The sequence below is a fragment of the Phyllosticta capitalensis genome (genome assembly GCF_038381095.1).
Source record: "Phyllosticta capitalensis strain CBS 128856 chromosome Unknown BKA78scaffold_2, whole genome shotgun sequence".
In the NCBI taxonomy this organism is placed as follows: Eukaryota; Fungi; Ascomycota; class Dothideomycetes; order Botryosphaeriales; family Phyllostictaceae; genus Phyllosticta; species Phyllosticta capitalensis.
Genome location: NW_027117440.1, coordinates 904,628 through 922,497, shown reverse-complemented (window position 1 = coordinate 922,497; position 17,870 = coordinate 904,628). Strand labels below are relative to the sequence as shown.

General features: G+C 54.3%; 9 protein-coding genes across 9 annotated transcripts; 5 read left to right on the top strand and 4 right to left on the bottom strand.

The window, feature by feature from the left end:
* Window positions 1-654: 654 nt before the first annotated feature.
* BKA78DRAFT_247341 (uncharacterized protein) lies at window positions 655-1,005 on the top strand (the record flags this gene model as incomplete). Its single annotated transcript, XM_066884294.1, has 1 exon — window positions 655-1,005. A coding segment is annotated over one exon (351 nt), but the record flags the coding sequence as incomplete, so codon positions are not given.
* A 1,603-nt stretch (window positions 1,006-2,608) lies between these two features.
* On the bottom strand, window positions 2,609-3,995 carry BKA78DRAFT_305218 (uncharacterized protein). Its single transcript, XM_066887684.1, has one exon. The coding sequence runs from the start codon at window positions 3,532-3,534 to the stop codon at window positions 3,085-3,087; it is 450 nt and encodes a 149-aa protein (XP_066747549.1). The 5' UTR covers window positions 3,535-3,995; the 3' UTR covers window positions 2,609-3,084.
* Window positions 3,996-5,040, bottom strand: BKA78DRAFT_305217 (uncharacterized protein; the record flags this gene model as incomplete). The annotated part of the gene is made up of 2 exons (XM_066887683.1): window positions 4,473-5,040; window positions 3,996-4,391 (listed from the first exon to the last, which is right to left on the bottom strand). A coding segment is annotated over exon 1 (459 nt), but the record flags the coding sequence as incomplete, so codon positions are not given.
* A 1,907-nt stretch (window positions 5,041-6,947) lies between these two features.
* BKA78DRAFT_305215 (uncharacterized protein) lies at window positions 6,948-7,629 on the top strand. Its single transcript, XM_066887682.1, has 2 exons — window positions 6,948-7,457; window positions 7,518-7,629. The coding sequence occupies exons 1-2, from the start codon at window positions 7,305-7,307 to the stop codon at window positions 7,614-7,616; spliced, it is 252 nt and encodes an 83-aa protein (XP_066747547.1). The 5' UTR covers window positions 6,948-7,304; the 3' UTR covers window positions 7,617-7,629.
* A 714-nt stretch (window positions 7,630-8,343) lies between these two features.
* BKA78DRAFT_72980 (DNA-directed RNA polymerase III polypeptide) lies at window positions 8,344-9,597 on the bottom strand. The gene is made up of 7 exons (XM_066893663.1): window positions 9,377-9,597; window positions 9,229-9,327; window positions 9,081-9,177; window positions 8,928-9,014; window positions 8,811-8,877; window positions 8,572-8,746; window positions 8,344-8,524 (listed from the first exon to the last, which is right to left on the bottom strand). Exons 1-7 carry the CDS (start codon window positions 9,386-9,388, stop codon window positions 8,459-8,461), a joined length of 603 nt encoding a protein of 200 aa, XP_066747546.1. The 5' UTR covers window positions 9,389-9,597; the 3' UTR covers window positions 8,344-8,458.
* Window positions 9,598-9,954: 357 nt separating this feature from the next.
* BKA78DRAFT_349684 (uncharacterized protein) lies at window positions 9,955-11,318 on the top strand (the record flags this gene model as incomplete). The annotated part of the gene is made up of 2 exons (XM_066890843.1): window positions 9,955-10,496; window positions 10,544-11,318. The coding sequence occupies 2 exons, from the start codon at window positions 9,955-9,957 to the stop codon at window positions 11,316-11,318; spliced, it is 1,317 nt and encodes a 438-aa protein (XP_066747545.1).
* Window positions 11,319-11,575: 257 nt separating this feature from the next.
* Window positions 11,576-13,768, top strand: BKA78DRAFT_247141 (uncharacterized protein; the record flags this gene model as incomplete). Its single annotated transcript, XM_066884282.1, has 3 exons — window positions 11,576-11,978; window positions 12,045-13,372; window positions 13,424-13,768. 3 exons carry the CDS (start codon window positions 11,576-11,578, stop codon window positions 13,766-13,768), a joined length of 2,076 nt encoding a protein of 691 aa, XP_066747544.1.
* A 635-nt stretch (window positions 13,769-14,403) lies between these two features.
* BKA78DRAFT_292342 (uncharacterized protein) lies at window positions 14,404-14,967 on the bottom strand (the record flags this gene model as incomplete). Its single annotated transcript, XM_066886044.1, has 2 exons — window positions 14,404-14,455; window positions 14,537-14,967. The coding sequence occupies 2 exons, from the start codon at window positions 14,965-14,967 to the stop codon at window positions 14,404-14,406; spliced, it is 483 nt and encodes a 160-aa protein (XP_066747543.1).
* Window positions 14,968-16,673: 1,706 nt separating this feature from the next.
* BKA78DRAFT_72922 (uncharacterized protein) lies at window positions 16,674-17,720 on the top strand. The gene has a single exon (XM_066893660.1). The coding sequence runs from the start codon at window positions 17,022-17,024 to the stop codon at window positions 17,562-17,564; it is 543 nt and encodes a 180-aa protein (XP_066747542.1). The 5' UTR covers window positions 16,674-17,021; the 3' UTR covers window positions 17,565-17,720.
* The last annotated feature ends 150 nt before the right edge of the window (window positions 17,721-17,870 follow it).

Sequence of the window (17,870 nt, the reverse complement as noted above, 5' to 3'; positions counted from 1 at the left end):
ACTTTCTGTGTCACCCGCGCTTGCTGCGCTCCCGCTTTGGCCGGTGCCACGGCCGCCACCGCATTCGCTACCACCGCTCTGCCTACGGTCATGCAGCCCCGATCTGCTCTGATCCGCCTTGACCGGTCTACCCACTGGGCAGTCTTGCCTCACCATCAGGCTTTGACGCTTGATGCGCGTGCGGACCGGGCCGGCGCACACGCAGGCAAGACACAACAGGAAAGGAACGGCCATGGCAACGGTGGTCGCAATGCGGATGTCAGCATAAGCAGACACACATGAGGGAGCACGCCCAACCCGCCCAACGTGACCCAGAGACACTACAGGTCGTCACGGCTGCGTACCTGGCACGGCTGTTCCCCCTGAGGTTGACCGGAAGGCGCCGACAGAGTGGTCAATCTGCACGACTGCAAACCGGCCACTCCATTGCACCATCGACATCTTGTGTTTCCTGGGCCCATCTTTGTGCCTCAACCGTCGCCTTGCATATGTACATGTACATACAAGTACATGCACTCGTCACACAAGGACCAACCACCCACTCGACCCAGCGCTCGACACCGACATCATCATCGCCCCATCATCACGCTTTGCTCGCTCGCTCGTCGAAGCAGAAGCATTTGCTAACGCGTCTCTTCTCTTAGCTTCAAAATCCTCGACGACGAATTCGGCCGCGACGACCTGGCCGCCTGGGCGGCCTTCCGCCTCGACCGCCTCGCTCCGGGCTACCGCCTTATCCACGTCTTCGACCACAACGGCGTGCAGAGCAAGGGCGTTCTGCTGGTCAAGATCACCAAGCGCTTCGTGCTTGAGCATGAGGCCCAGCTGGCCAAGGGCGTCGAGGCGGCGTCGATTGCGGACGCGCCGAAGGCCGAGACTGCTGCTACTGCGGCCTCGGCCGCTCCGAAGGAGCCTGAGGCGAAGGCCGATGCGGACAAGGAGAAGAAGAAGGAGGATGCCGAGAAGAAGGCAAAGGCTGCTGCCGTGCCTGAGGCGGCGGCGTAGAGTGCTGTTGCCTTGTCGTTGGGATGGTTCAAGTGCGGCATTGATTGATGGACGCGTTCCTTGCCACACTATGTGCAGTCGGGGTATGTGAAAATTGGGATCGGATCAGACCAGACTTCCTTCTTTCGGAGGATGGGCTGTGCAAATTGTGCATGGATAAGGGTCGGTATGCTACTCGCGAGGACCTTTCCATTCGGGTGGTACATAAGTAGTCACAGTGGTTGGTTTAGCCGTTGTAGATTGACTCTGCATATTTAAGCCTCGTGTTACACTGTTTAAAATGAAGTCGAAAGTCAAGAATTGTAGAATTGGACCTGCTTCTTCGGAGTACCTGCGCAATCTAATCAGAGTAGAAAAATCAAGGGCAGATGTTGAGAGACTGATGGTGGTGGACGTGGTTGCGTGCGCGCGTCAGGCGCTTGTCGCGGCTACACAGGTGACCAAGGGGTAAAGAACGCGTTCATGTGCAATTATGGCAGGCACAACCCCAGTCCCGGTGGTCGTAAGTTCCTGCTAGACCCTCGTCTTGGTCATCGCGAGACTTTCGCTGTCAATCTCCTCCTGGTCCGAAAGCTGCTCGTGGGTCATGGTCCAGGGGCGAATGGCCAACAAGAGGTTGGGAATGAGCTCGAAGTTGTCGACGACCTGGCTACCGGCCGCCGCGTCGCCTTTGACGCCCACGCTGATTTACTCCAGCAGACATGACGTTGTCTCGCATATAGATGCCAGTGTCGTCGAAGGAGAGGGCGCGCAAGCGACTCGTCCAATCGAACAAGGCAACGAGGGAGGGGGCAATGGTGTAGCGGTAGCCGCAGCGCAAGCAACAGGGCAAACATCAGGTTGCGGAATAGTCATTTGGAAGAAGTACATCGCCCAAGGGGTAGCCTCTTAGAATACTCCATACCACTACCGTCCGGAGCACATAGAAGCGCGCCAGCAATTTTGCCCCTGATTTACGGACACTTACGCGTGGGCAATGCAGCCGCACTGTCGAGCAATGAAGCGAAGAGGCTAGACATTCGAAAAGTCTGTCCCTTCGATACCCCGTCAAACATCCACCTCTGACGTAGCCACTCGCCACCAACCTACCTACCTTCTCTATCTCCCCTCGCATCGCTCGCGGCAGCGGCAGCGCGTCAGCCACCCGGTAAGGCGTCTACACAGGCGTGAAAGCATGCATAGTCGCTGCAAGCGAGAAACATGGAACGGCGTTTAATTTCGGATCGGGACGGGTCGTTGCGTCCGTCGCGACAACCAGCCGCATGGCCTTGTTTTGGTTGACCTTGGCTTGCTTGGCCATTGTGCTTGCCTGATCATGGAGGTTGGGGATTTGGGGACTTTGGGAGCAGTGCAGATGGATGGAAAGGCAGTCACGTAGAGAGGGGGGCGGGCAAGCGGACAGACTCCACGATGTTGAAAAAGACATGCGACATTGCCGAGGGAGGCGTAGGACGAAACCGTGTACCTTCTCACGGCGCTCCAGGACGAATGCGACTAGAAACTAGCAAGTAACATGAAAACCTGCTTCTCCGCGCTTTATTTTCCGCCTGGCAAGAGTCATTAGCCTGCATGACTGCTGGACTTTGGACTACCGTTGTGGCTGGTTGGCTGCAGCAGCTCAATTAATCAGGCGCCATCGAATCTGCAACGGCGGCCACCCCGATGGCTGTGGTCTTGGTTGACTCACGATGGAGATGAGCGCTCTTCCGCTCTTCCAAGCGCTGCCATGCGATGCACCGCGATACGATGCAATGCGCAGCGCAGCCGGGCAGGGAGTGCGTACCTCGGTCGCACCGAGTGGACGCTCGAAAAGCCCAGAAAGATGCCTGTTTGCCACGGCAGCCGCTGCAGCCAACAGCTCGTCGTTGCCTGGTAAGGTCAGCCACATTGCACTGCAGGATGGGACAGAGCGGGCCGGTACGGGGCGGTGCGGGACGGGGCGCTGTCATTTGAGGCAAACCGAGGAAAAGAGGCGATGAGGCATGTAGGGACTGGGAAGAGAGAAGGGTTGGTTGGAAAGAAGGAGAGAGGGAGATGGCGGTGTAGGCGGATTGATGCATGAGAAGCCATCTTGTTAATTTATCGAGGCGCTTGGGGACCGGAGCCGGCCAGTCGGGATGCGTTTCCAGCACTCGGACCGTTGAGGTCAGTCGGTTGACATGGGCGAAGAAAATAGTTCGTGGATTCCTTTTTCGCTTCGAACGCAGCGTTGATGTTTTCTTTTTCCCACAGAGGTCGGGAGACGAGGTCGGTGCGCGGCTCAGGGACGAACCGCTGGACTGGGTATGTGGTTACACAAGTGTAACGGCTCAGGGGAGACGACAGGGCTAGCTTAATATTGCTCGATTCCACTCCGTTTATTGATGTTGCTTGATTCTTTTGGCTCTGGCAGGCCAAAGCGTCTTGAAATTTGGGTTGAAAAGGGGTTTGGTGTTTGTCCTCATCGGCCCCTGAAACGGTTCTCAAACTGTACAAAGACTGACCACTGTAGATGCGATTCAACCCCCCTGCAATGACGGAAGATTGCATTGGCTCGGAGAAATCTCCGCCTGCAGGTAATTTTCAGAGAACTGATAGAGGAGTGGATTCTGGCTCAAGATGACGCGTATGTAGCTTTGAAGTGATTGATCCTGAAAAACTCGTTTAGGCATTGCTGGGGATGATTATGCTCCAACGGAACAAACATTGATAGCGCGCGTCGAGGATTCTGTCGCAATGCCAATACACACAAGACACGATGCTGTGCTCTCCTGCTGTTTGCGACGATTGAAGAAGTCGAGTCCGAAGCTGGTCGTACACGATATCCAACGCTGCGGCTCTGCGGGTCGATGAGACGTCTCACGGGATATTGGGCGAATCGATGGTCTTTGGGTAAGCGAGATATACTTTTTTCACGATGCAGGTAGCCTCTCGAGACGCTGCTGCGCTGTGTACAGCTTCAGTCGGGGACTTGGCAGAAAAGTCGAATGGTGACGTCCATGTTGGTAAACAACCCCGGGCGATTTCTCCACCCGGCTCCCAAGTCCCTGGTTGAGGGTGGACTTTGTGCCACATAAGCGCCGCGGCGGCCCGCCAGGCGCGTATCGCCTGTCCTTTAAGCGCGGTATGAGACTGACGGAAGGATGCCGTCCGGATAGATGCTTGAAAAGCGGGTACACGCCCGTACCAAGATCCATGGGTGCCTTCCAAGTGTACCGCGTGTGGCAAGCATCTCGATGTTGCCAGCGAAATCGGAGAATCTTTTTGATTGCAACAGAAGGAATAGACGCAGTCCTGCCATCCACAATTCGTTCATGCGTTCCAGGTCGAGTCAATAGTACGAGTGTCCTTCTCTATTGCTCCACTTGCCTAATCAGCATCCTTATAAAAGCAGTGAAAAGTGGGCTCTTTGGTTTGATCTTATCAGTCTCATAGTCTGTGGTGATCATGACCGAGATGGTTCATGTGTGGAGTATGCATGTACATACATTTGTGACAGGGATAAGTACCTGGTAGAACAGCTTCCTGGTACAACCTGCAGGATACCGAAGCTACGTTAAATTTGGCCTGGTCAGTGTGAAAAAGCAGGTGCGTGGTTTGGAATACCAAAGCTCGACCCCCTGTCAGCTTACACACCACAAGACTTCGAACAACACCCTCTCGACGACCTCGAAAAGGCCATGGTGGAAAGGCCGGCCGAATCGAGTGTTTTGTTGGTCGCTTTTCTTGAGCTTTGAGCCAATATCTGACCAAACTTGCCTTTCCGCGGCAAACGCCGGATTTTTGGCATCTTTTCCAATCCGTGTGGTTACGTCGAGTAACGTGGGTCATGACCGAGCACTTGGATCGGGGCTGCAGAACGTTGCGAGCTCTGAAGATCCAACGGTCGGACAAAAGTTGAGTGGATGCCAATCTCCCGAGCAGCCGTTGCGTCGATTCCAGTGACATCGGATCAGCAGGTCTGAGCGCGATGCTCAGTCACCACCAGAAGCAGTTCAACTCCACAAAGTCGCCGGAATCTTGGTGGCATGCGATAGCTCACTTCTTGCCCGGAATGCACAGCGGATCAAGGCGGCTACACAAGAGCTTTGCGGCCGGGCCTGATATGTTGGAGATGTTCTTCCTTGCGGGATACTGAACGCCGGATCAATCGCTAGGCTCATCATCAGTCTTGGAGCAGATTAGCGCAGTGAAAGGCCAGTCGAGGTGAACTAGGCGGAAAAATCGAGCCAATTGTGGCAGATGACATGAGAGTGCCGAGCAGCGAGCGGTCCTTTGCGGGCCAGATACAGTAACTCTGCTTCCAATTGGACATGACAGTAAGAAAAAGAAACCAAGTGAGTGCAATTAGGCAAAAACAAACAATGCTTGAACGAGAACGCTCTGCGAGATCGTAGTTCGCGCCGCGCGGCAGATCTCTTAGCCAATTCGGCGTTCGTGGACCGACCCTATGAAAGCTTTACCTGATGTCGAGCGTTTCAAAAGCAATTGTTGCGGCCATGCGGCAGCCAACCGCAATTGTAGACTCCAGACGTGAAGCCACGAGTGGAAACAACACACGAGTCGTAAGAGGCGGTGTAGGTCTGGAGATAGCGGTTCGACTTGCTCCGACGACGATGCAGGACGGCCGGGCCGTACATTTGTCGTGCTCAACTCCCAACGGACGACGACATCAGTAACACCAAGAAGGTGGAGCAGGTTGGCAACTCCAATCTCAGTCGTCTTGTGTGCTTTTATGTCGTAGCCCACCGACTAGTCTTCGGGGAGCCGGCACTGGCGTCACTGCCGTGTGGCCGACTACCATGTAGTCGACTCGGAGAGCACCAATGGGCTGGGTTTCAACGGACGTCGAGCATCCTGGAAAAAATTCGCCCTGCTATTGCATTCGGGCGCAGCTTCGTGCCCGGCGCCTGCTGGAGGGTTCCGTGTGCCAGGTACTGACGGCAAGCGGGCGGCGAACGGGATGGCGCGGACTAGAGCATCGTCCATGTCATCCCATGTTCCAGCCATGTCCTCGCGGTCGGAATGTCGTGCATCGGTCTTGTGGTTGTGGGGTTAGGCCAAGTGACCGAAAAGGCCAGCGCGTCTCGCGAAGTGAGGTCAACGGTCGGGGCAGCGGCTGCTGGGTACCCTGGCCTTCGCGTGGGCTAAAGTCTCCAGCACGGTATTGCTTTTTCGTTTGTTTTGACGACGTCGTCTGGCAACGGCGCGTAGAATTTTCGACCCTCCCGGACATGCCGAGTCGGCCCACGAGTAGTGCGGTGAGAGTCGATGATGTTGTTTCCTGTCGTTGATTTTCTTGCGCAACATGGCGTCCGGCACGGCTGGGTCCTGTCTGGTTCACAACATGCGATAGATCATAAATGGCTTTCGGATATGCGTCCGCCCATGACTAAGGCGAGTGGTCGCGAGATGCGATCTGTAAATTCAAACGGTCCAAAGTTTAAGAGATCGCGGGCCCGATCAGGCGGGATGGATATTTCCCTGCTAGAGCTAGAAAGCAATGGTAATGTGATGTGTCTGCCGGCTCTGTTACAGAGGTACCTCGTACGTACAGTGGCTCACCGGCAGGACGAAAGCTTCTCAATGGACACAATGGACCTCACGAGAGGCAGGTGTAACTCGGGGATGTAGGACGCAGCCAGTCGAGTCGTTTTGTGCTCCCAAAAGTCCAGGCTGAACCCAGAATGCCGATCAACGCCACGTCCCGAGCATGAGGGTCCATGGATGTCGACTGACAAGGAAGAGCAATAAGCAAATCAACTGCGTCACAGACATCTTGCATGGGCGGGAGGTTTTGGGACCTCATATGGGCGTCAACCGCCCGTTTGATGGCCTGTGCGCGCCTTCGAGAAACGAACCACGCGAGGTCGAATCGCCAGGGACTTTTGCTGCATGCCCCTGCTCCTGTTCGGTGCTGGATCTTTCACCGCAATACGCAATCTCCAAGTATCAGGTCCCAACCTCAGTCATGATTGGTTTCCATCCTTTTTAGCTCATCGCGGGAGAAGGCCGTACAACTTACGGGCCGCTACATGGACCATACATGTTTTTGTTGGAGCCGGACCACTTGGGATTGACCTGTCACTGTGTAGCATGGCATCTACGAAATTAGCGCCTGTGAAATCGTAGACGTCCGATCCAAGGGACCATTTCCAAAACTCGACCTTCAACTCACGTATATAATCCCTCTCGACTGCCGCCAACACCCTTCTTTCTCTCCATCATCAGCCTTCTTCTCTCTCCTCTCCATCAGCATAAACACTCAACCTTCTCGACGCCATTTCTCCGTCAACTTCCAATCCTCACTCAACCTCAAAATGTCTTTCAACACTCAGATGAACAACATCCACCGCCACCAGATTCTGGAGCGCCTCGGAATCGAGCAACTGCCAGCTCTTCTCCCCGGCGAGGAAATCCCATTCTTTGAGCCTGAAGAGACTCGTGCCGAGATCCCAATCATCAGCCTTCCTGTAAGTACTCTGCAATGCTTCGGTATCCGCTCAGAAGCCACGACTGACAATTACCTTCAGGTCCCCGGTAGAAAGTGCCCTGCTTGTCTTGCCAAAGGCGAAACCGTCTGGGTTATCCCTGGCAAGTGCTGCCCTCAATGCGGAACTCCGGTCAACTAGTACACTCTTTCTGGTAAGCTCCAGGCGTCATTCCACGTCCTTAAGCAGGGGACTGATTCAGAGCAGAAGTTTTCTCATGTCTGGGTCTTGAGGGGTTCAAAAACGGTCATACGTGGGCTGTGGCTGGATAGTGGCATGGCGCGTACGGGGCTTTGATTTCTTTTTCTTTTCTCTCTTCAATCTGGCACTTCCAAAAAGCATTTGGTTCAAAAGTCGGAACGGATACACGGGGTATGGCCTTGGAAATTCCCTTTGTGTCTTTACTATACGGACTGGCGACAAGACTGGTCGACGGAAGGCGTCCATACGGAAGAACTTAATGACATCATTATTTTGTCGTTCTATCGTCTATGTTTGTTCGTGCAACGTGACAATCTGCACCTCTCGATGGAGTCCAACGGGCAGGCCGAAAAGGCACCAAAATTGGCAGGACCTCAAGCTTTGCATTGCCCATGTTGGATTGCGCACGCGTTGGCCGCGTCAAGGACTCGGGAATCGTTCGACGGGGAAGGAGAAATCGACCCGGTTACGCAGTTCGTATGCGAGTGCAATGACACAACAGACGCAAGAGTCGTACCGCGTTTTCCTCGTAGATGGCAACAGCCTGCTTTGATCACAGGCAAATGACTGCCCAAGTCCTCTTTGAAATTACCAGGACTCGACGGCCGGGACGGAGTTGTCGCCTAGAGTCGATCGTCCACTTCCAGCACTTCCGGTTGGGCTTTGGACGTCTTGAGCTGCAAGTCGATAGAACAGACCTGCAACCCGAGCTGCAGCCATTTGTTTCGGATTTCGACCAACCGCCGGAAAATTTTCTGGTCGCTGAGAAAGCTTCGAGCCACTCATTCCTCTTCAGCGCCCTCCTCCCACCACAGGACAGGGCCAAGACCCGCTTGTTGCATGGATCCCTGGCGGTGTCAATAAATGATGAGATATATGTCTGTTGGCGACTTACAATGATGCTGTACGGGGATTTCCTCTCAACGGGAGTGTCGTCTGTCGTTGGCGCTTGTGGCGACTGGTCGGTCCAGATCTCAGCCTCTACGCGGAAGCGTACCCTCTCTTCATTGTCGAAGAAAAGCTCGTCACCAGTCTCCGTAGTCCAGACCCAGACTTCCTCCCGTCCAGAGCTGTGTAGAGACGCACTTGCGTTAGCATGAGCCGCACAAGACCTTCACCGGTCGTTGCACATACTATTTGGTGCCTTCAAAGAGGTTCACAGGGCCAGGTACGAAGATATCGTCAAAGAAATCTAGCGCAACTGCCATCACGTCAACAGACTGTCGTCACCTTCGACACAAGTCGTCTTACTCTTGATGCCTTGAGCAGTTCCGCTGGTAATTGTGCCTTCGATGATCTCGCCCTTGAAGGGACGGAACACTACAAGTCGAAAGTCGACTTCACTCCATCAGCAGGGCCCACGGGAAAACAGCCCAGCGAATGAAAAGCCACCGACGCACGCACCATTGACGTTCACAATACCGGTGCCGTGACCAATAAGACCCTCGGAAGATTTGAGAATGTCGCGGAGGCAAATGCACAAGCCGACCTCTTGTATGACCTATTCACGGCGTGAGCAGCAGATCAATTAGCTTGGTGGTGAGAAGCGCACCTTGTTTGCGTATTTTGTATGGATGGCGTCCTTGATGGCTTTGATGCTCGACTTTTCGAACTCTTCCGGCTTGATTTGAATCAAGTCCGAGATTGTCGTCTGTGGAGAGTGAGCTTCGAGTGCAGCCGCTGCTAGAGAGTCTGCGTACCGTCAAAAACATGGTGTGGGTTGGGCGCAGAGGCGCGCACGTTTGGAGAGGGAAAGGATAAGGGAAACGAGCGAGAGAAAGACGGGAACACGCCCTCTAGAGTCAGATCCAAGGCTTGGCCAGTGGCATAATCATGCAAAGCGGCAAAATTCAATGAAGACAGAAAGATGCCCCAACATGGAAATTCAGCGACGCGACTCCATTCATGTGACGGTTTTGACTGCCGGCAGAAAGCTCTGACCGCCTTGCGCGTTGCCTCCACCACGACGCGTCCGAACTTTTTTCTCGACCGCCGGCCTCTACAACCTTGTCGGCTGTCCGCGCTTCCAACCGCTTCCCTCGAGCGCTCGAGCTCAAATCTGACTTCTATCATGAAGGGCTTCTCCTTTCCCCCGCCACCGCCGCCTCCACCTCGAGCAACGTCCCAAGATGGCAATCCCGGCGGAAACGCACAACCTGGAGGGCATGGGTACCGTTCGGCCAGAGGCGGGGCGGACAGAGGCAGAGGTCGAGGGCGAGGGCGAGGCTCCAACCATCGCGGTGGCCATAGTGGTCCCAGGAACAATAATCATGCGTCCATGACCGGTGGTTTTCAACCTCAGAATCATTACAACGGTCATGCTTTGCCCTCGAATGCGCAGCAGCACCAGTCTCAGCCGTTTCTTCCGTACGGCTCCCCTGCCAATTTCAACGCGCTACCCACTGGTGGATTCATCAATCCCGCATTCACGTCTGCCTATACAAACTACGTCAATACTAACCCTCTCGCATCGTCTTGGAATCCTGCTACCGCCCAACAACAGCAACAAAGCTTTCCACTGAACACGAATGCAATCGCAAATAACTCTGTCAATAGCAGTGTCGGGCCACTCCAAGGCTCAAATCGCCCTCTCCAATCAAAGCCAAAGCCCACCTCCAAGCCCAAAGTCGCAGCCCCGCCTGTGGTGCCGAGTTTTGGTTTCCAGCTTCCAACGGTCAAACCAGAATTACCCACCGAATCACCCTCAAACAAAAGTAAGAAGAGGAAATTCAACCAGCTTGGCCTTACACCGCGTGGCGATGTCCATGAAGATAGCGAAGAGGATGATGCCAACGAAGAGGCCAAGTTCACGACTGGAGTGTGAGTTTCTTCCTGGTTCTAAAACCAACACTTTCTAACGAACACAGGCTTCAATTCGAATACAAAGGTCGCTCCTCAACGTTGAAAACGAGTGCAGACATAGCTGCGTGGATTGCCGAACGAAAGAAGCAATACCCTACCAAAGCAAGGGCACTGGAGAAGCAAAAGGCAGAGGAAGAGGCGCGTAAGGCACGGGAAGAGACTCGATCCAACGCAGAAGCAAGTGCTGAAAGAGAAAACAAACACAAGAGCAAAGAGTCCCCGGCCAACAAGCGCACAAAGAAGAGCGATGATCGAAAGGCCATGGAAAAACATCTTGCCAAGGCCGAAAAGCTGCGGAAAAAGCTCGAGAGAGCAGAAGCCAAAATCAAGGGAGCAGTCCAAGTGTCCCCGAAAGACCCCTCCGAGGCACAAGGAAATGCTGTTGCAGACTTGAAGACCGAAGCCTCAGCGCCGGCAACCTCACTGAAAGCCAATCTTGTGGACTACGATAGCGAAGATGATGAGGTGGACAGCGATGCTGAATCAAGCGTCGTCTCTTCGGATTCTTCAGATCTGTCATCTGATACCGATTCTGATAGCTCCTCAGATGACGACAGTGACAGCGACGCGCCGCCAGAGGAGGAATCGTCTGCAAAACGACCAATAAAGGTTGCTCCTCCAGCTCGTAAACCTCGCGCTCCACAACCTAAGCAGACCAAGAAAGAGACGAAAAGAATGACTCTGCGGGAGAGATTGGTCGAACAAGAACAGCAACAGGAGGCGGAGATGGCTTTAGAAGCTATCAAATTTTTGGGTGACCAGGGAATGCTGGGACAGTAGAAACCTCAAAATCCTTACTCCGACTTGCAACACTACATGATAGCTACCAATGAACCATTTAATTGTCGGTCCAGTCACCACATGTATGCTGACCAAATTGCGGCGGAAGCGGAGGTGATAGTGCACGGACCACCGTGTTTGTGCCAGTTTCTACCGCCTGATCCAACTCGCCTCTCGCTCTGGTGTTTTCAGTCTCGAACAATCCCCATCTTCAACTCTACCCTCTTTCTGCCGGCCAAGCTCTTCTCGTCGGCAAAATGGATGACCCTCCTCAAGCAGCGACTGTCCAAGCTGGACAGAAACGCAAGCTTGAAGAAGAGCCAGAGAACAATGCGCCAGCGCCTTCTGAGCCGCAACGCGCAACGGGCGACGATCAAAATGGCTGGCAGGTCGCGCAGAGCAAGTCGTCAAAGAGGAGAAAGAAAGTTCCCAAGACGCAATCCAACAACTACCCCTCGATCAAGCATTCTCCCAACGCGCGCCTTCAATCGACCGTCAAGTTATCCGAACTCCAGCGACTCGCCCTCTACGTTCTCGACGATGTTCCCGCTCCAAACTGGGTCGCAGTGGACAATGTCAAACAAATCAGGAAGGTGGTCACGGTGATGATACCTGGGCTCGAGGCTGGCCTGTTCAACGGAAGCATTTCGCTGGATGCAGGTGCACAACAGGATGAGGCGCACACAACGAAAGACCAAGGGGAGCATGCGCAGCAAACTACTGTAGCTCAGCACCGCAGTAACAATTTGCAAATTTCACCTGACGACTACTATCCCGTCCGCCTTGAGTCGGAGAAGCTTCCAGAGCCCTTGAAAGTCTTTGCAGAAATGTTCCCGCACATTTGGCCCATCAAAACAGTGGGCGATGAAAAGTTCGGCAGAATACAGTCGCCGCTTGAGACCATACTGAACACGCCTCTTCCCAAAAGCAAGGATCAGAAGAACGAGGAAAACAGCAACAAGGAGAGCAATAAGCCGCAGAATGTGCGCACGCCAATCACGAAATTCCTAGTGACACTCGATGAGCTGCTCGACGACGTGCCAATGGAGTGGACAATACACCCTGCCATGTACCCAACCGCTGAAGAAAAAGCCTTGGCCCTCAGCAAGAGGGAAGCCGATGGGCGCACGGCTGCCGAAGGATGGGTTGACACAGCAGTGGAAAGCATGGAAGATGGTGATGTCCCGGATAAAGATATCGAACAGGGCAGCCTGACGGCAGGCAGGAAGGTCCTGTCGATGGACTGCGAGATGTGCCGCGCGGCCAACAACAACTACGTGCTCACCAGAGTCAGCGTTGTGGACTGGAATGGAGACGTCGTGATGGACGAGCTGGTCAAGCCGGACGAACCCATCGAGGACTACCTGACCCAATACTCCGGCATCACCGAAGAGATGCTGCGCGACGTCACCACAACCCGCGTCGACATTCAGAACCGTCTTCTGGAAATCTTGACCCCGCAGACCATCCTGATGGGCCACTCCGTAAACTCCGACCTCAACGCCCTCAAGATGACCCACCCCTTCATCGTCGACACCAGCTTCATCTACCCGCACCCGCGCGGTCCGCCACTGAAATCGTCACTCAAGTGGCTCACGCAAAAGTATCTGTCTCGCTCTATTCAACAAGGACATGGTAGTTCAGGCCACGACAGCGTCGAGGATGCACGAGCTGTTCTCGACCTCGTTAAGCTCAAATGCGAGAAGGGACCCAAATGGGCCACTCACGACGCAAACGTGGAGTCCATATTCAAGCGCATTGGCCGCTGCGTGAGGTCCAAGACTCATTCAGTGACAGGGGCCGAGGAGCACCGGGCCGGCGCAATGGTGGACTGGGGCGACCCAAAGCGCGGATACGGCAGCTTAGCACAAGTCGTCTTTGGCTGTGAGACGGACGAGGACGTTGCAAAGAACGTGGTCAAGGCTGCTGTTGGTCCAGACCGCTTCGACGACAACACGCCCGACGTGCCAGTCAAGGGATGCGACTTTGTGTGGGCGCGGATGCGGGAGCTCGAGGCCGTGAGAGGCTGGTGGCAGGCTGGAAAAGCGCCTGCAGTCGAGCAGCTCCGCAAGCGAGCGCTGGCCAACAACGGAATTGAGGAGAAGGAAAACGGAGATGACGCAGAGGGCAACTTCCCGAATGGAGAAACGTTCGAGTCGGTCCAGCAGCCGTCTGCCGAAGTCCTCGCCAAGACCGTCTCACGTACTGCCGCTCACCTCAAGCACATTTACGACAATCTGCCACCTTGCACGGCGTTCATCATCTACAGTGGCACCGGCGACCCGCACGAAAACAATCGCCTACAAGCCATGAAGCGTCAGTTCCGCAAGGAGTACCAGACCAAGAAATGGGACGAGATTAGCGTCAAGTGGACCGACACGGAGGACCAGGCGTTGAGGCGAGCCCAGAAGAAGATGATGCTAGGCTGCGGTTTCATCACTGTCAAATAGGCGTGGGAAGGTGACGAAATGGTGTTGCTACGGAATGTGGACAATGGACCAGGGGGTCCTGGTGGTATCGGTGGATTGTGATCGAGGGACTTGCTGCTCTCAAGAACGAGCATCTTGCCCAGCGGTCTATGCGAAAGGAGGTGGTGTCGAGACAAGTCATGGAGTGGAGATACCATACGGGCCACAAGCAGGCGAGGGTAGAGTTCGCACTAGGTGCGTAGGCCGCTAGCACCAGAATATTTCAGTAGTGCTCAAAGTCAGACCGCAGACCGGAATTCCTTTATTTCGACTCATCAGCTGTCTCGCGTCAGTCGAGAGTCGAGTGGGCTTTGCCAATGTCCAATCCATGCGGAAGAGCCCAAGCCCGTCATGCTCCCAGTTACCCTTCGCATTTCCAAGATGCTCCGACAAGTCCAGCTGTACTCGGTGATGACAGAGAATGCCCGCCGACTAGGGCTCCGACACAAATCATTACATGCCCAAGCACTCGGCTGCTCCTTGTCACTTTCCTTCTCGAGAATTTATCTTTATTCCCTTCCCACCAGGAACTTGAGGACTCCCGAGCACCACGCAGTCTTTCTTGGCCACGACTGCAACCGACGAAAGCGGAAGTGGCCTGTGGCAGACAAGACGGCTCAAGCCGAATTCTCGGGCTTCTTCTCATCATTGCCGCCACGCTTGACACCGCTGTGGAGCATCCGTCAGCCAATTACTCGAGAGAGGACTCGGTGGAGTCTGGCGCGGAAACCACAGAGGAGTAATACTTACCCCTGCTGGTTGTTATCCTCATCTGCAGTGTCCGTCATTTCAGTGCCACTGTCGTCGGCGCTCGCGCTCCTCTCTTTAATCCTTTGCCTTCCGATCGCCGTCAGCTCCCTGATAGCCATCTCTGTCTGCAGCCGCCGTGTTGTTTCTATGGCTTCAGGGCGGCGGTGCAGCTCGGCGCGGGCCTTTTGCGTCGTCAGTTTGGAACGTATCAAGACATGAATGGGTATTTTCATTTGGATGACCATGAAGACTTTCGGCGGACAGGGAGCAGCTAGGAGAGCGCTATGTGGAGAGAGGCGGAGACGTACCTCAGCTTCCTTCCCGTCATTCTCCCTCAGACGGTCGAGCGTGCCACGACCTTCGTTGAGGACCCGGCGTAGGTATGCAAGGCCGTCGACGGGCTGTTGTGGAGGATTCGGGGGGTTGGGCATGGTTGTGGTTTTGGTGTCGGTATTGGTAGTAGTGTGTTGGTTGTAGGGGTGCAGAGAGTTGGTGATGCGGATGTGGATGCCTGCACGAGGGCGAGTTGGTTGAATAGTTAGAAGATGGTGGGCTGGTGCATGAGCGTTCGCTACGCCGTGTTCACTGCTTTGGGAAGAAGCATGTCAATATGCCAAAGGTCGAAAGAGCCGGTGGGCAGACGAGCGCTCAGCGTCCTCGTGCCTGCCGTTCCCGTCGCCAATGAGGAATGGCAAGTGCCCACCAGAGGAGTGTTAAAAACAGAAGAAACCTCACAGCCAACAATGCGGTGTTGATAGACGAAAAAGAAAGCCACCAACGAGTCGAAGCCGCCGCTCTACCAAGGAGTGTTTAAATTGACACTTTGTCTTTTCATGTCAGCACGCTTTGCTCAAGGACTCCTGCTACCACTGCTCAGCCAGAGCAGACTCTGAAGAGCATAATGTAAGTCTAACGAAGTTCTGATCTTGGGCGATGACGCTTTGCTGCAAATGAAGCTGTCAATCGCTTCTGCGAATGTAGGTGTAGAGGTGCCATCGTTGCGCCTAGGTTAAAAGATGAGCGCACGCTGCCGTAGTAGCCTTGAGGCCTATCTGAGTCCTGCCTTGCGTAGCGACTTCGAGAGAAGACTCGAAAAGTGGGCACACAAGCAACAGAAGAGTACCAGCAACGCAAAGCAGGTAAAAAAGAAAGGGAGGAGGGAGGGAGAAGGAGAGAGCAAAAGAGCAAAACCCTACCGACCGAAGTCGGTAAGCAAACTCAGGTCGGGGTCTCGGGTGGATTCGAACACCTATCCATACGGCCTTGGTTTTATCTCACTATGCTGCACCCTCAGTCCGCATAGACGACTCAGTCTTACCAAGTACGCTAACAGTACTATACAATGTACAAGGCAGAGGACTATGGAAACTGACCGTGCTTTTGCAAATCATAAAGTAACATATGACCCGCTGGCACCAAAATGCCAAAATCAAAGATCTTACCTCTTTCCCACGTTCCAAGTCGCGCGGTCGTTCCCTGGTTGGGCAGTGCGTGATGGCGCTGTGGTGTCGCGCGTCGCTGCCCACGCGCCAACCCTCCCACTCCCTTCCATCAGCGCTCCACCTTGATCGCCGCCGCAGAGGAACAACGCCTACCAACGCACATTGAGCGCCTTCATGAGTGCGAGCTCCCATGTAACCGAACAGCCCAAAAGGACAAGCAGAGCAGTGTGACAAAACTGCAGCCGCATTCCTCGCCACGAGTCGCATCGCCAGGAATGACCAGCTCGATGCCGCTTTGAGGCACGCCTCTAATTGCAGTGAGCCTTTTTTGGCTCGTTTGGCTTTCATGGTCACTTGACGCGTCAGTGGCAGCACGGCTTTCGGTCTCGAGTGTTGTCCCAGCTGGCAACAGCCCTATACACACCATCGTCACGGGCAGACTCCTTGAGTACCGAGAATCCAGATGCTGGTGCAAGTAGCATCGCTTATCTACCGCCTCATCAAATACCTCCCTCACCATTGCACCGAAGTGATAGCGGTCAGATCAATCCTATTCCAAAACTCCAAAACTCCTCTACCTCCAACTCCCAAACTCTGATAAATCCTCTCCTCACATCCCCAAAACCCCTCCTTCAGCACTATCCAAATCGCAGAAGATCCACCCCAAAGTCCACCAACGCCATCAGGGTCGTCTGCTCGCCGGATTCCCCGAAAAGCAACCCACCAATCCTCGAGCCCGGATCGCCGATTGGATGCATCAAAAAGCGCATTCGAGTGAGCGCGGCAGGCTCTGTTGGCTCTGGTATCGATACTGAAACCGGGGCCGGAACCGGTATCGCTCCCGGTGCCCATGCTGCGTATGGGCGCAGAGGGTGCAGTGGCATTGGCACAGGCACACGCGGCGGGAACGGAATGTCGAGGGCGACGCGGAAGGGGCGCACCGGGATGGCGGCGCCGTGGATGTGCTTTTCGTTGTAGATATTGTAGTGCGGCGTGGCGTATTTTGGTGTCTGGACGTTGTGTATTAGACATGGCTGTCCGTCATGTGCGAACGAGGCCAGGAGGGAGGCAATGAATCAGTCAACGTACGTCGTCGACTTGACAGCGGCCACCGAGGAAAGCTGGGCGGGTCAACACGGCGCCCATGGCTTCTGGAAATAGTGACGGTGATTAAAGTGAGGTATTGGGTGTCTGCGCTATGCAGAAGCGCGTGTAGTAGTGGTTTGGTTTTGGCAAAGTATTTTCGCGAGGAACCGTATGTTTTTACTGCCTATGGCTCTGTTGGGGAAGGAAAGAGAGAGGGCGTTGCATTGTTTAGGTGGCATCATCTGAAAGCAAGATTCTTGATATTGCCCCAACATTGCTCCCTTCTTTCTATCAAATTCGTGATGGCGGTGAACCTCAGCTCAGACAGAGGGTCAACGTCACGTCGCTCTTCTACCCTCATCTGCGCAACCAGAGCAAGTGTAAATAAAGGCTTTAGCCGGTCTCCGCATGCGCATGCGCGACATGTCGAGTGCAACATCAACATGTTCAGCAACACTGAAGAAATGCCCAACCAAACAACCAAAAGTATAGTCGGATAACATCCAAGCTCTTGAGGTTGCAACAACGCAAATGTCGTTTGAGGGGAAGAGATACTCGGTATCCGAAGTGCGAGATACGAATGCAAGGTTGAAACAAACGCGGGACATTGGTACTTTTTTCCGGAACGGACCTGAGCAGGATGAAGAAAAGCCCCCGAATAGGTAGTGACAGGCGAATGTGCCGATGTCCCCAACTGCCGATGAGCTTTCTCTTTCGACATCATGTTTCAACATCATGTGTAAACGAGGACCCGAGGAGGAGAAGGAGGAGGCAAGACCAAGAGTTTGCTAAAGTTGGAAGGCGGT

Excerpts from the sequence above, each read along its gene's own strand:
- BKA78DRAFT_305218 (XM_066887684.1), bottom strand. The coding sequence starts at position 3,534 with ATGCAATCTTCCGTCATTGCAGGGGGGTTGAATCGCATCTACAGTGGT.
- BKA78DRAFT_305215 (XM_066887682.1), top strand. The coding sequence starts at position 7,305 with ATGTCTTTCAACACTCAGATGAACAACATCCACCGCCACCAGATTCTG. Across the intron at positions 7,458-7,517 it reads TCCCAATCATCAGCCTTCCT|GTCCCCGGTAGAAAGTGCCC; the intron begins GTAAGTACTCTG and ends AATTACCTTCAG.
- BKA78DRAFT_72980 (XM_066893663.1), bottom strand. Across the intron at positions 8,747-8,810 it reads CTCTTTGAAGGCACCAAATA|CTCTGGACGGGAGGAAGTCT; the intron begins GTATGTGCAACG and ends GTCTCTACACAG. Across the intron at positions 8,525-8,571 it reads AATCCCCGTACAGCATCATT|GGATCCATGCAACAAGCGGG; the intron begins GTAAGTCGCCAA and ends TGACACCGCCAG.
- BKA78DRAFT_72922 (XM_066893660.1), top strand. The coding sequence starts at position 17,022 with ATGTGCGAACGAGGCCAGGAGGGAGGCAATGAATCAGTCAACGTACGT.